The 13077-nt window shown below is 45.9% G+C and overlaps 1 protein-coding gene across 2 annotated transcripts in view; it reads right to left on the bottom strand.

Annotated features, from left to right (window-relative positions):
* Window positions 1-13077, bottom strand: part of Mtf1 (metal regulatory transcription factor 1) — a 51550-nt gene that overhangs the window by 26039 nt on the left and 12434 nt on the right. For both annotated transcript variants that reach the window (XM_036179004.1, XM_036179005.1), the window contains exons 3-5: window positions 4207-4445; window positions 3254-3385; window positions 380-453 (exon numbers count right to left, since the gene is read on the bottom strand). In XM_036179004.1, the coding sequence (XP_036034897.1) occupies window positions 380-453; window positions 3254-3385; window positions 4207-4445 (445 nt within the window). The remainder of the gene's footprint in view (window positions 1-379; window positions 454-3253; window positions 3386-4206; window positions 4446-13077) is intronic.

The raw sequence follows: 13077 nt of genomic DNA, 5'->3' as shown, positions 1-13077 counted from the left end.
GCGAAGGACACGCTGACTGTGCTTGCTCTCTTCCTAGTTCTACAGGTCTCAGGAGAAACCTGGATAGGTCTGCTGAAGGTTTAAGGGAAAAATGGAGAGTATGCCAGGCATAAGTCAGTGACTTTTAATCTCAGCACTGAGGAGGCAGAGGCAAGTGGATCTCTCTAGTTCTAGGCTAACGTGGTCTACCGAGGCAGTTCCAGGACAGCCAGGGCTACATAGAGAGACCCTGTCTCGAAAAATAATAACCCCTCCATCACCCCCACCCCACCCCCTAAAAAAAACAGAAAGAAAGAAAGAAAGAAAGAAAGAAAGAAAGAAAGAAAGAAAGAAAGAAAGAAAGAAAGAAAGAAAAGAATGGCAACCAGCCTCGACTCACCAGTGTGCGTCCGGACGTGAGTCTTAAGGTGGTGGCTAGCTGCAAATGCTTTTCCACAGCCATCGTGATCACATCTAAACAAGTTGTTCATACAAAGACAAACAAGTCATTTGATAAGAGAACTTGATCCTGAAGATCTTGTGCCTGCACACTAGAGCAAATGTTTGGAACGCTAGGATCTGCTCAGTCATAGTAGTTTTAGAGGCGGGAATGAGAGGTCTTGGGAAAAAAAAACAAAAAATCGGGGGTGGGTTGGCAAGATGGCTAGGCCAAGTAGAAGGGCTTGCCACCAAGCCTGATGTTCTGGGTTCGGATCCCTGGAACCCACATGACAGAGGAGAAACAACTCTATCTAAAGTCGTCCTCTGACTGCCACATGTGTACTGTGATATACAAATGCACCCGTGTGTACGCGCGCGCGCGCACACGCGCGCGCGCACACACACACACACACACACACACACACACACACACACACACGAATGAATGAATGAATGAATATAAATAAATGTAACAAAAAGGGAAGGAAAAGGAGGCACATCTGGAATCATCAGAAACTGAGAGTCCTGTAGATAAGGCAAGAGTTTAGCATCCTAGCAATAAAAACCTGGCTAATTACTGGACAGAACCGTGCTGACAGTGACAGTCTATGTGGAAAATCTATGGCCACTGAATTATTATGCATTTCAAGGGTGAGTAAAGAGAGTTGAGCCTACAGACATACATCTGCAATCCTGGTACCCAAGAGGCTGAGGCAGGAGGCTCACAAATTCACAGATAGCCTGGCCTACAGAGTAAACCTTGTTTCAAAACGGTAAGAAAAAAAAAGTATGCATGGAGCTGGAAATACAGCATAAAAACACAAACCAAATGCAAGTGGCTGTAGTTGAGAACTAGCCACAACCCTCAGTACTTAGCTAACCCCTCCCTGTCTCAGACAAGGTCTCATGAATCTCAGGCTGGCTCTGAACTCACTCTGTAGCTAGGATTATAGGCAAGCACCACTATAGTTAGCTTATGAGGTGCAAAAGCTTAGGACCAGGGCATCATGAATGCTAGGTGAGCTATACTCCTAGCCCCCACATACTTTCTTGATAATCAAAGCCAGGAATAATCTTCACCTCCTCAGGATTACTAATGTATTTATTACATGTGTCCTTTAAGGCATCTCTCATTTCCCATCTTATTTCATCTCTGTGTGCATTTGGGGCGAAGGTGTTTGTCTGAGGCAGGGTCTCACTATGTAGCCCTGGCTGGTTTGGAGCTCACAGAGATCTGCCTGCCTCTGTATCCCGAGTGCTGAGATTTTTGTTTGTTTGTTTTTTGTTTTTGGAGACAGGGTTTCTCTGTGTAGCTTTGCGCCTTTTCCTGGAACTCACTTGGTAGCCCAGGCTGGCCTGGAACTCACAGAGATCCACCTGGCTCTGCCTCCCAAATGCTGGGATTAAAGGTGTGCACCACCACTGCCCGGCCAGACTTTTGATTTTTAATCACATAGAATCATCATTGTATATACCTAGGTCTCCTCTAATATTCAAGACAAAACTGTTTCAATCATCACAAAAATAAATGCATGTATCTATATAAAAATAAGAGTCCCCCTAACAACGTGGTGGGGGTGTATAAGCGTCTGCAGAATAACCAACTGGACTTTAAGCTCCTGTTCTTAAAGGGGCTGAGACTCAGGAATGTATCTGTAATTTAAAACCTTAATTTCATTTAATTGGTATCTGAGAGCTAGCTGGTTCCGAAGACTTTTTAACTGCCTCCAAGTGTGCTAAAGAGGATGAATGACTTAAAAAAGGAAGGGTGGCATATTTGATGCCATAACTTTAAGCAGTATCCCCTGTCAGCATTCAAGGACATTGTTTATGGGAAATCGCCAACAATACTTAAATCACAGTTATGGGGATCCCTACAAACTAATTACCTTATAAAAATGTCCTATAACCATCCAAGGCTACTTCTGAACACTTACTGAAGGCCTGGAACCATGCCATGTGTTACATTGGAACAGAAGGAAAGAGGATGCTACAAGCCACCTCACACTTACAGGCTTTTCTGCTATGGATGATGCGGCTGGGCAGACGGCTCAGGAGTCAAGAGCCTCTACTGCCCTCATAGAGGACCCAAATTTAGTTCCAGGGGATCTGACACTCTCCTCTAGCCTCCATGAGTATCAGCACACACATGACATACATGCACAGATGCACATACTTAGAAATAAAAATAAACTTTAAAAATAGGATTTTGATGTATCCCCATATTCTGTATGTGTACAAACATGAGATATTAAAAGCAACAGCAAATAATAACAGAGCATGCAGACCACACTAAGCTAAGCCTCCTTCTCTTACCTTCCCTCATGAGCATGCTCAGAAACAATTTAAGCCACCTTTCTTAGGTAGGTCTCCCTTCTCCATGCTCAAGTCACTTTGGCTGATTCAGATACTGCCTACAACTCTGTACCTCCTTCCCACTCAACTAAGGGTGTTTAGTTTTGTTTCAGGGGAGGGGTGGTTGACACAGGGTCTTATCTGTAGCACAGGCTACATCCCCCCCCCCCCCCCACCCACGCCCTCGACTAAGGATCTTAGTACTTCCCTAGTACAGAGAAAAATATCTACCATATAAACACCTTTTAAATAATGCATGAGAAAAGGAGGAAGAACAGCGGCCATCACCCAGAGAAAGATGCTTTTGAGCCCATCTGCCCTCCTCCGATCTGCAGAAGGTGGTCACTGCTACCCTGTGGGAAGCTAACACCACCAAGGAAGGAAATGGGTGAGGGAATTCTCTTCCTACTTTGAAAACTTCCTATCAAGATGCCCACCTGAGACCTGGTCAGTGAAAAGAGAAAACAGCAAGGCCTACCGAAATGGCTTTTCTCCTGTATGGGTTCGAATGTGCTTCCGCAGGTCGCTGAGTGTGGTGAAGTACTTGCTGCAGCCTTGAGATTCACAGTTAAACGTTTTCCCTGTGTGAAGCCTCTGATGTGCTTTCAACCTGCAAAATGTCCCAGAGAAATGTCCCATGCAGAATGTACCACAGAGCTCCCCAGTACCAGCCTAACACGCTGTAGGACCAGTGCACCAGAAGGCCATACCAGCGCACATTAGCATCTGAAACTCACCCAAAGAGAAACGCAGAAATGAAAATGGCACAGTGATGTGAGCATTAATCAGAGACAGACCCCTTTGGGTTCAAGTCCTGGCCCTGAACTGCTAGCCAGGGACCCTGCAGAACTGCTCTGTACTTCTGTTTACTCAGCGGCTCTTCTAGGGACCAGCACTTAGAATTGTGCCTTGCACAGTGCACGCATCAGTGTTAGCCATTATTACTTCTCCCACCAAGTATTAGCCAGGACCAATCCTGCTTGGCTTCTAGGATCAAACAAGATCAGGCACTTTCAGAAAGGTATGGTCTGTTATTTTGTTATTTTATGCCTAATACTGAAGATCTGTGTTCGTCTCCTGACACAAACATGGAAAAAGAAACAGACATCAAGTGGGCAACTCCCCACCTCTCAGGATAGAAGAACGTTGTCTCAAAGGCTTTGTGCCAATGGGAAGACTACTCTATACCAACTACTAAAATCCCAAGGCCACGCTCTCACTCTTTGAAATGCAAACCTACACACAGGTGTGCCAACATTTCCACAGCCCATGGTACATGGATTTTTAAGTAGTAGGCTCCGATAATGCATTTTAAATAGGTGAGTACAGCTATGCTCTCCAAAGTCCCAAAAGCTGTCATATGCAAGGAGAAAGAGTTCTGTGGTCCCAAGTTCAGAGTCAGGAGGCTAGCAGAGCCATGGAGCAGCTGACCTGTACAGTGTGTTGAATGCCTTTTCACAGCCCTGTACATCACACTCAAATGGCTTCTCCTTTGTGTGCACTCGCACATGGATCCTGAGGCTGTAGGAGGTGAGGAAGGCCTTGCCACAGCCCTCCTGGTTACAGACGAAGGTATACTCTCCTCGGTGAGTCTTCTGGTGGGTGCGTAGGTTGCCTGCTGTGCTGTAGGTGCGGGGACATCCCTCAAAGGTGCACTGGTACCGCTTTACCTGACAGAGGACATGGGATACCTTATCAGTAGGGGAAAACACTGCCCAGACCTCACTTCTCCACCCTGGGACAGGGTCTCATCAAGCACAAGCTGACAGCAAACTTGTAGCCCTTAAACTTCTAATTCCCCTCCATTTCCTCCAGAGTGCTTACATGCATGTATCAGCATACCAGATCTGTATACGGTGCTGGGGACTGAACCCTGGGCTTTGTGTCTGATGGTAAACACTTGACCACTTGAGCCACAAGCCAAGCCCTAAGTCTATCTTTTTAAAAGCTGTTGTAGGTAGCTGGAGAGCTGGCTCAGCAGTTAAGAGCATGCACTGCTTATAGAGGACCTGAGTTCTCTGAATCCACATCAGGCAGCTTACAGCTGCCTATGACTCCAGCTACAGGGGATCTGTCATCTATGCCCTTCATGGGCACGTGCACTTGCCCTGCAAACATCCACAAAGTCATAAACACACGTGTAACTAAAAATTATATATACATATATGTTTTTCAAGACAGGGTTTCTCTGAGTAGCCCTGGCTGTCCTTTAACTCACAGAGAACTGCCTACCTCTGCTGGGATTAAAGTCATGGCCACCACTGCTTGGCATAAACTTTTAAAAATAAATAAAATAAAAGCTGCTTAAGGATTAAGAAAAAAAATTTTGGTAGTGGTAGCACACACCTTTAACCCCAGAACTCAGGAGGTGGAAGCAGATAGCTCTGTAAATTCATGGCCAGCCTGGTCTACAGAGGAAACCCTGTCTCAAAAACAAAACAAAACAACAACAATAATAAAAGGATTAGGAATAATTTGTGTAAGGTATTTTAATACAGCAACTGACACAAAGTGTCCTATAAAATAGCTCATAGCACAGAACAAAGGACAGATGGGAGAGCAGGCAGCATGTACCGCTGCCACACTAACTAGTAAAAAGACTTGGTGGCCAGCGGAGAAAAGCTAGAGCTGCAAGGGGAGTGAGTGACAGCAGCTAAAAGAAAAAAGGGTCTCCTGGGGAAAAACGATGAAATGACATATGTCAGAATAAACAAAGTAAGGGCCAGGGAAACAACCAGACCCTCCAGCGCGCGCGCGCGCGCGCACACACACACACACACACACACACACACACACACACACACACACACACACACGAGGATTCCCTAATGATTCAGCAAGACCCTGTAGTGCTGGGGTAGGAGTCTGGATGATGGTGAATTAGAGTGAGCAGAGCCAGGACAAGCACTTCTGGGCTGAACTGAGGGCTTATTTCTAGAGGGAAAAAAGTCCTAGGAGAGCTAGGATGGTCGTGCGTACATGTAATCCTAGCACCCAGGAGGCTGAAGCAGGGGGATTCTGTGAGTTTGAGGCCAGCCGAGGCTGTATTACAAGACTCAGTCTTAATGTCTGAGCTATTATGACAACCCTACGCCCCAACAAAAGGAAAATTCCTGGAGGAAAGTGAATGAAGGCCTCAAAAAGAGCACACACATGAGAAAGACAGTCTTTAAAAGCCCCATGGAGTTGGGGTACAGTTTAGTGATAGAGTGCTTGCTTAAAACATGGTGGGAGCAAGGCCTGGGGTTCGATCCTCAGCTCAAAATACAAAAAATCAGAAGCGAACTTCTGCCATCTGTGGTTCCCCCATTGTGCTGTAAGCCTGTATTTAAGACCTCCTCCTTCCTTCAATAAATGGCATTCGACATTCAAAAAAAAAAAGGAGGTCAAGAACATGATGGGGAAACCCACAGAGACAGCTGACTGGTGCTAGTTGGAGCTCACTGACTCTGGACTGACAGCTCGGGAACCTACATGGGACTGAACTAGGCCCGCTGAATATGGGTGACACTTGTGTAGCTTGATCTGTTTGTGGGGTCCCTGGCAGCAGGACCAGGACTTATCCCAGGTGCATGAACTAGCTTTTTGGAGCCCATTCCCTGTGGTGGGATACCTTGCTCAGCTTTGATACAATGGGGAGGGGCTAGGCTCTGCTTCAAGTTGGTATGCCAGACTTTGTTGACTACCATGGGAGGCCTTACCCACCCTGAGGAGTGGATGGGGGCAGAGGGGGAGGGAGGTGAGGAGGCGGGAGAAGGGAGGGAGGGGGAACTGGGGTTGGTATGTAAAATGGAAAAAATTTTAACAAATAAACATATTTAATTTAAAAAAAAAAAACAAACAAACATGGTGGGAGGTATCTGGTGGAGCACAACTTTAATCCCACCAACATTTTAGAGGCAGAGGTAGGTGGATATCTGAGTTCAAGGCCAGCCTGGTCTATAAAGCAAAATTCCAGGACAGCTAGGACTACACAGAGAACCCTGTTCTGGTTAAAAAAACAAAACAAAACAAACAAACAAACAAAAAAACCACATGATGGGAACCTTGGGTTTGATTGGCACAGAGATGACAAAGTAAAGCCTGAGTGGAGGGCCAGAGCCTCAGGGAGGAGACAGCAGCAATTTCAGAAAGAGTGGCTGGGCCAAGGATGTAAGTAGGGCAGACAGTTTTCTGTCAAGTGTCAAAGAGAACCTTATTCTGGACTTGATGGTCACTGTCACTATATAACCCTTGCCCTGCACATTAAAAGTAGCCACAGACAACTAACTGAACACTGCCATGTTTCAAAACCATTTATGGACACATATAATTTTCATGCATTATGAAATATTATTTTGATTTGAAAAAGAACAATAAAAACACAAGAACTGGGACAGGTACAGCTCGGTGGGTAGAGTGCTTTCCCAACACATTCACAGCCCTGGGTTCTGTTCCCAATAGGACATTAGGTGTGCCAGTAATCTTAGCATTTAGGATCAAAAGTTCAGGGTTGGCCAGGTGTGGTGGCCTTGATCCTTGATCCCAGGGCTTGGGAGGTAGAGACAGATCGTTTCTGTGAGCTTGGTGTCATTCTGGTTCACATAGAGTTTTCCAGGCCAGTCAGGGCTATACAGTGGGATTCTGCCTCCAAAATAAAATAATAAATTCAAGGTCATTCAGCCATCCTTAGCTTTACAGAAAATCTGAGAGCTTTACTTTAAAAATAAAGTAAAAGAACGAGCTGTCCAAGGATGGTGCCCACAAGCAGTTTGATCGCTACCTTGAAGAACTGATTCTGCCCATCATGGTGGGCTGTGCCAAGAAAGGGGGGCAAGAATGCCCCATTGCTGTGCTGACAGACGAGGATTCTGGGGACTGGGATGAAGACCACCCCCATCCATGGGGGAAGAGTATTCCCAAATTCTTTACAGCTCCAAACTCTACAGATTCTACAAGTATATTGAGAATCGAGAATCGAGATATTGCTAAAACAGTGTTAAAAAAATGGTGGCGCACTCCTTTAATCCCAGCACTCGGGAGGCAGAGCCAGGCGGATCTCTGTGAGTTCGAGGAAAGGCGGAAAGCTACACAGAGAAACCCTGTCTCGAAAAACCAAAAAAAAAAGGGTGGGGGGCTGTGAAGGGGCCCAAAAATGCAGAACCAATGAGGTATTATATAAGATCATAATCTGGTTGTACTCAAAGATCAGAACTACAGGGCCTTAAAAATGGCAATAGATACAGATGTCACTGCCCTAGAAAAATCTGTTAGCTAATGGTTCTTAGGACAGGTAGGACGCATGATTGAGTCCTACCATTGGTACTTGTGAAGGGGGAAATCTGAAGGGGCCCCAAAACAGCTTGACCACTCAACAGCCATGACAGGCTTACTAGCAGGCAACACCCAGATCCAGGAAAAGCCTTAAGCCGATACCACCCAAGGATCCACCCAGGGGTGAGGAAGTACCTGACATCCCAAACATTCCAACCATTAGATGAGGTGGCCAGATGTCCATGAGTCTAGCACACACCTGTTTTTTGTTTTACAGATAATGCTAGACAATTGTTAGCCAATCAGGGTCCTGAACCCTGGAAATCCCCTCACCCCAACCTCTGCTATGATAAAATTCCCACACTGCTTGGGCTCAAAGCTCTTTGCTGCATTGGACAGAGGATAGAGCCCAGGAGCTTGAATAAAGGCCCTTTGCTTTTACATATGGGGAAATAAATAAATAAAGTCAAAGAAAAACAAAAACTGGGGCCAGAGTTGTGGCTCAGTTAGTGTCTGTCTAGCATGCTTGAGGTTCTGGGTTCAAGCCTCACAAAAACAACAGAAGAAAACCACTGTCAGAAGCTGAGAAGATGCTCTATGGTTAAGAGTACAGACTGCTCTTTCAGAAGACCTGAGCTCAGTTCCCAACACTCATGGACTCTGAAGACTCTGCCTTCCAAATACACATACAAAATTAAAAACTTAAAAAAATAAAAAATAACATTAGCTCTAGAGCAGTGCTTCTCAACCTTCCTAATGCTGCGACCCTTTCATACAGTTCCTCATGGTGTGGGGACCCAACCACAAAATTATTTTTATTGCTACTTCATAATTGTAATTTTGCTACTGTTATGAATCATAATGTAAATCTCTGTAGTTTCCAACTGTCTTAGGTGACCCTTTTGAAAGGGTTGGTTGCGTGACCTACATGTTTTGAACCAGTACTCTAGAGCTATAGAAAACAATTAGGTTTAGTTTTTTTGTTGTTTGTTTTTTGTTTTGTTTTTGTTTTTTTGTTTTGTTTTGTTTTTTTCGAGACAGGGTTTCTATGTGTAGCTTTGCACCTTTCCTGGATCTCGCTCTGTAGACCAGGCTGGCCTCAAACTCACAGAGATCCGCCTGCCTCTGACTCTCCAGTGCTGGTATTAAAGGCATGCGCCACCACCACCCGTCAGGTTTAGATTTGAAGGGGATTCAGCCTGTCAGCTAGTTTGCTAGATAGGGAAGAGAGGTACACAGTCAGTACCCTGCCCCTTCTTCTCTCCAGTATGTATGACCTTGCACAAGCACGCACTCACCTACCATTGGACTACCCTTCCTGTGCACTGTACACCCTAAACTGAATCCCTCAGACCATGTCTCGGTGCTCCACAAGGCCTCTCACTGGAAAGTCCCAGAGTGGAAGCAGAATAGTCAAGGGTATTCCCAGGGCCTTTCGACACTTTCTGCTATATGACTCAGGAACCAGGCAAGCAGGAGGGTCAGCCTAGGCCTAAGGCACAGCACACTATCCTCTGTGACTCTCAGTCCCCGCCCTTTCCTGTGCTCTTTTCTCCCTTTACTGGAAATGTCTAGAGCCTTTCTTTGCTCTCCTGAGCTCTCTCTTCCCTTAATTCAAGACTCCTTCCCTCTAAGGTCCCCCGTGATCCTCCATGTCTACCCAACAGTGTCCTTCTCTAAATGCCAGGACTCTGTATCTACCATTTACCCTAGTCATCCTCTCCTGTCAAACTATCACGGAAGGGTAGGAATGAGGATCCTGTCTCCAGCCTAAGGCCCATCACAGAGGTGAGAGATAAGAACAGAACTTCATTCTCGGTTGCCATGGCAGCTGACAACTTTGTAAGTGACTTTGTAAGAGGGTAGGCAATGCTCTCTCTCACTCCCTACCCTGCTCCCAGCTCAATTCCTGTACTTGGCCAACTCCTTGCACTATTGGATGTTACTTTCTCAAAGGCCTCTCCCTGACTGGCCCTTAGCCCCAGTTCTGAGTGTAACAGGCTCTCACAGCTTCCCAGGCCACCAGCCCTTGTAATCTGGGGGAACTGCATCCATGGATTCAGCCAATTATTCCGTAAACAACAATCTCTAGAGCATGCCCACGGTATTACTAAGTAGGCCAAGCTAATTTAAAGTATACAGGAGAAGGCCACAGCGGCCAGATGGCTCAGCTTTGAATAAAGATACTTGCTAGTGAGATCAATCCCTGGGATGCATGTGATGGTGGATGGAGAAAAGTTGTCCTCTGACCTCCACATGTGCCTACACACAAATAAATGTTTTAAATATTTAAAGTATACAGGAGAATGTACACAGGCTACATGCAAACACTGTGATCCTTTACATAAGAAGCCTGAGTATCCACAGATGCCTGAGAAAAAGCTGTGTTTCCAAAATAATCCCCAGTGGAGAGACACCACCTTTTCCTTAAAGTGCAAGATGCAATTAAGATTAAACAATTATATAATTAAACAATCTCCACTGCCACCTTTAGTTGCAAGCAAGCGGGACCTGGAAAAGAGGCAGGACTAAGTAAACACTCACTGAACTGCACCAACAGCGGCTCCTCATCTCAGCTGTAACTGCATGAGAGCAGGGCTAGCACTGCCTTGCTCACTGACGACAACTTCAGAGACCAGACTTGTGGAGAAGTGGCACTCACTCCGTTTATATTCGGAACGAAACAGACCAGTAAGACTTAATGACCAGAACCCACATAAAAGCCTCTTGGCCATGAGGGCCACCATCCTCTCAGGACTCTGGAGACCGAGACAGGATTGCCAGGGGAAGACAGCTAGCTAGACAAGCTGGAATTGGTGAGTTCCAGGTTCAGCGAGAGATGCTGCCTCAGTATATAGATTGGGGAGTGATCAAGGAAGATACTGGACATCAATTCAGCTTCCATGTACACACACATGCACTTACATATGTGAATATACCTGTACAGCGTGTGCGCGTGCGCGCACACACACACACACACACACACACACACACACACACACACACACACACACACACAAAGGAAGTTTTGAGCAGGATGTCAGCCGGGTCAAATGTAGCAAAGACCACTGATTGGTAAGACCAGCACCAGCGCTGAAACTATGGGACAGTGGCCAGAACGTGAGCAGTCAGCCAATGATGCTTCCAGAAAAATTTGGCAGAGTAGAAAGGGAAAGAGACCCAGGATAGAAGGTAGGAAAGCACTGAGATCAGGGAAGGTACTGAAAGATAAGACAGAAGTTGGTTATGGTGGCACTCAGGGGGCTGACCGAAGATCAAGTCCAGGCTGGGCTACATATACATCCTAAAGACCCTATCTCAGCCAGTGGTGGCATACACCTTCAATCCCAGCTCTCAGAAGGCCGAGGCAGGCGGATCTCTGTGAGTTCGAGGCCAGCCTAGGCTACAGAGTGAGATCCAGGATAGCCAGGGATACACAGAGAAACCCTGTCTCAAGGGAAAAAAAAAAAAAGTAAAATAAGTGCTACTGATTACTAGATGCCTTTTCTCCCAATAATTAACTGAATAAATGATCGACTTCTCATTTTATCTGGAGACAATAAGTGGCCATCATTGCCTAGTATCTTTCAGAATTATTTTAAAATAGCAACAAATGGCACAAAAAGGGAAACCCAAACCACCTCAAACAGGATGAGAACAGGAAACTGAAAAAACAAAGTGTGTCACGCTACAAAGAAGAGATTACAATAGCATGTACCTTCAAATAAGACTAAAATTCAGCATTTGTGGATTTGAAGAACTGTGTTCTAGAATTATATTGTGCTTAGTGCCAAGAACAACGGCTGTGCTCCCAAGAAGTTCAAAACAAAAAGGAGGACTAGAGAGGCCAGGCCAGAACACTGTCCGAGACTCGGCACTGAGAACAGACACTGAGCACATTAAGCTAAGGCAATACACAGACAGAGGACTTAAGACCCAGGCCAAGGCCAGCTTATCTACAAAGTAGACACACAGCAGGTGAACCCAGAGACTTCAGGGGAGGGTCACACGTAAGTAGCCCGCTTGTCAAAATGAATGACAGCATCTTGTGAGTGGAACATACTGTCACTGGAGACTCCACTGGACATGAAGAAAACTTGTTTTTCAAAGAACCTTAAGACGTCTATGCCTGACTTTAATTTTCCCACTTGGCCTCAGACAGCTGCTAAAGAGCACAGAGACACCCGAGCGAGTTCACTCGACATGGAGTGTGATGGTGTGAATGTCCAGAAGGTTTGAGGCTCAGAGGTTTACAGAATGTTCTGAACGGTTCTAAACAGGAATGTTTAGCAAAGATGAACACAGCACTCAGGCGACAGAAGCAGAGGACAACAGGTGCAGGAGATAAGCATGAACAGGAAAGGAAGCAGCAGCATTTCAGGAGACAAAATTCTTCAAGTTAGAAAAATGAAAAAGAAGCCTGGGCTTCTGTTGGAAGAAAAAGGGAGATGGGGAGAACTCAACTCTACACACTGCAACAGAGAAAGGGAGCCCCGGTTCTGAGCCCAGAGCAGACCAACACTCATAAATAAATGATTGGCTGGCGGTTTCGGCTACAGAACTCACTTTCCAGACTCAGTGTGCTGGTGCGAGCCTTGGATCCCAGCTCCTAGAAGGCAGAGGCAGAGGCAGGGGGATTGCCCCAACTTTGAAGCGAGACTGAACCAGATAGCAAGTCACAGGCTATACACAGTGAGATTATGTCTCAAAAACGGAAAAGCAGAAAGACAACAACAACAAAAACCGAAACCCTAGGGGAGAATTCCAACTCTGCCCTTTCTTCGCCATCACTAGTGACCTCCTGTCCCCTTTCCCCATAACAAAACTGCTCCCCATACTAGCACTGGTTTCTTCTATTCCAAATATAACCAAAATGCTCGAATCACAACTCTTAGTGCTCTGAACTGGTGCCATTTCTTGGATGGCCAGCAGAGCTGAATTCATGCCTCCATCACTCTCCAGAGCTGTGTCCACACCTCACCCCTCTACCCATTCGGAACTAAGGACACCCACTTGCCCTTTCATTTCTCAGTCCTGTTAGCAGCCAAC

The sequence above is a fragment of the Onychomys torridus genome, chromosome 2 (assembly GCF_903995425.1).
Source record: "Onychomys torridus chromosome 2, mOncTor1.1, whole genome shotgun sequence".
Classification (NCBI taxonomy): Eukaryota; Metazoa; Chordata; class Mammalia; order Rodentia; family Cricetidae; genus Onychomys; species Onychomys torridus.
This window is presented reverse-complemented; position numbering and strand designations above follow the sequence as displayed.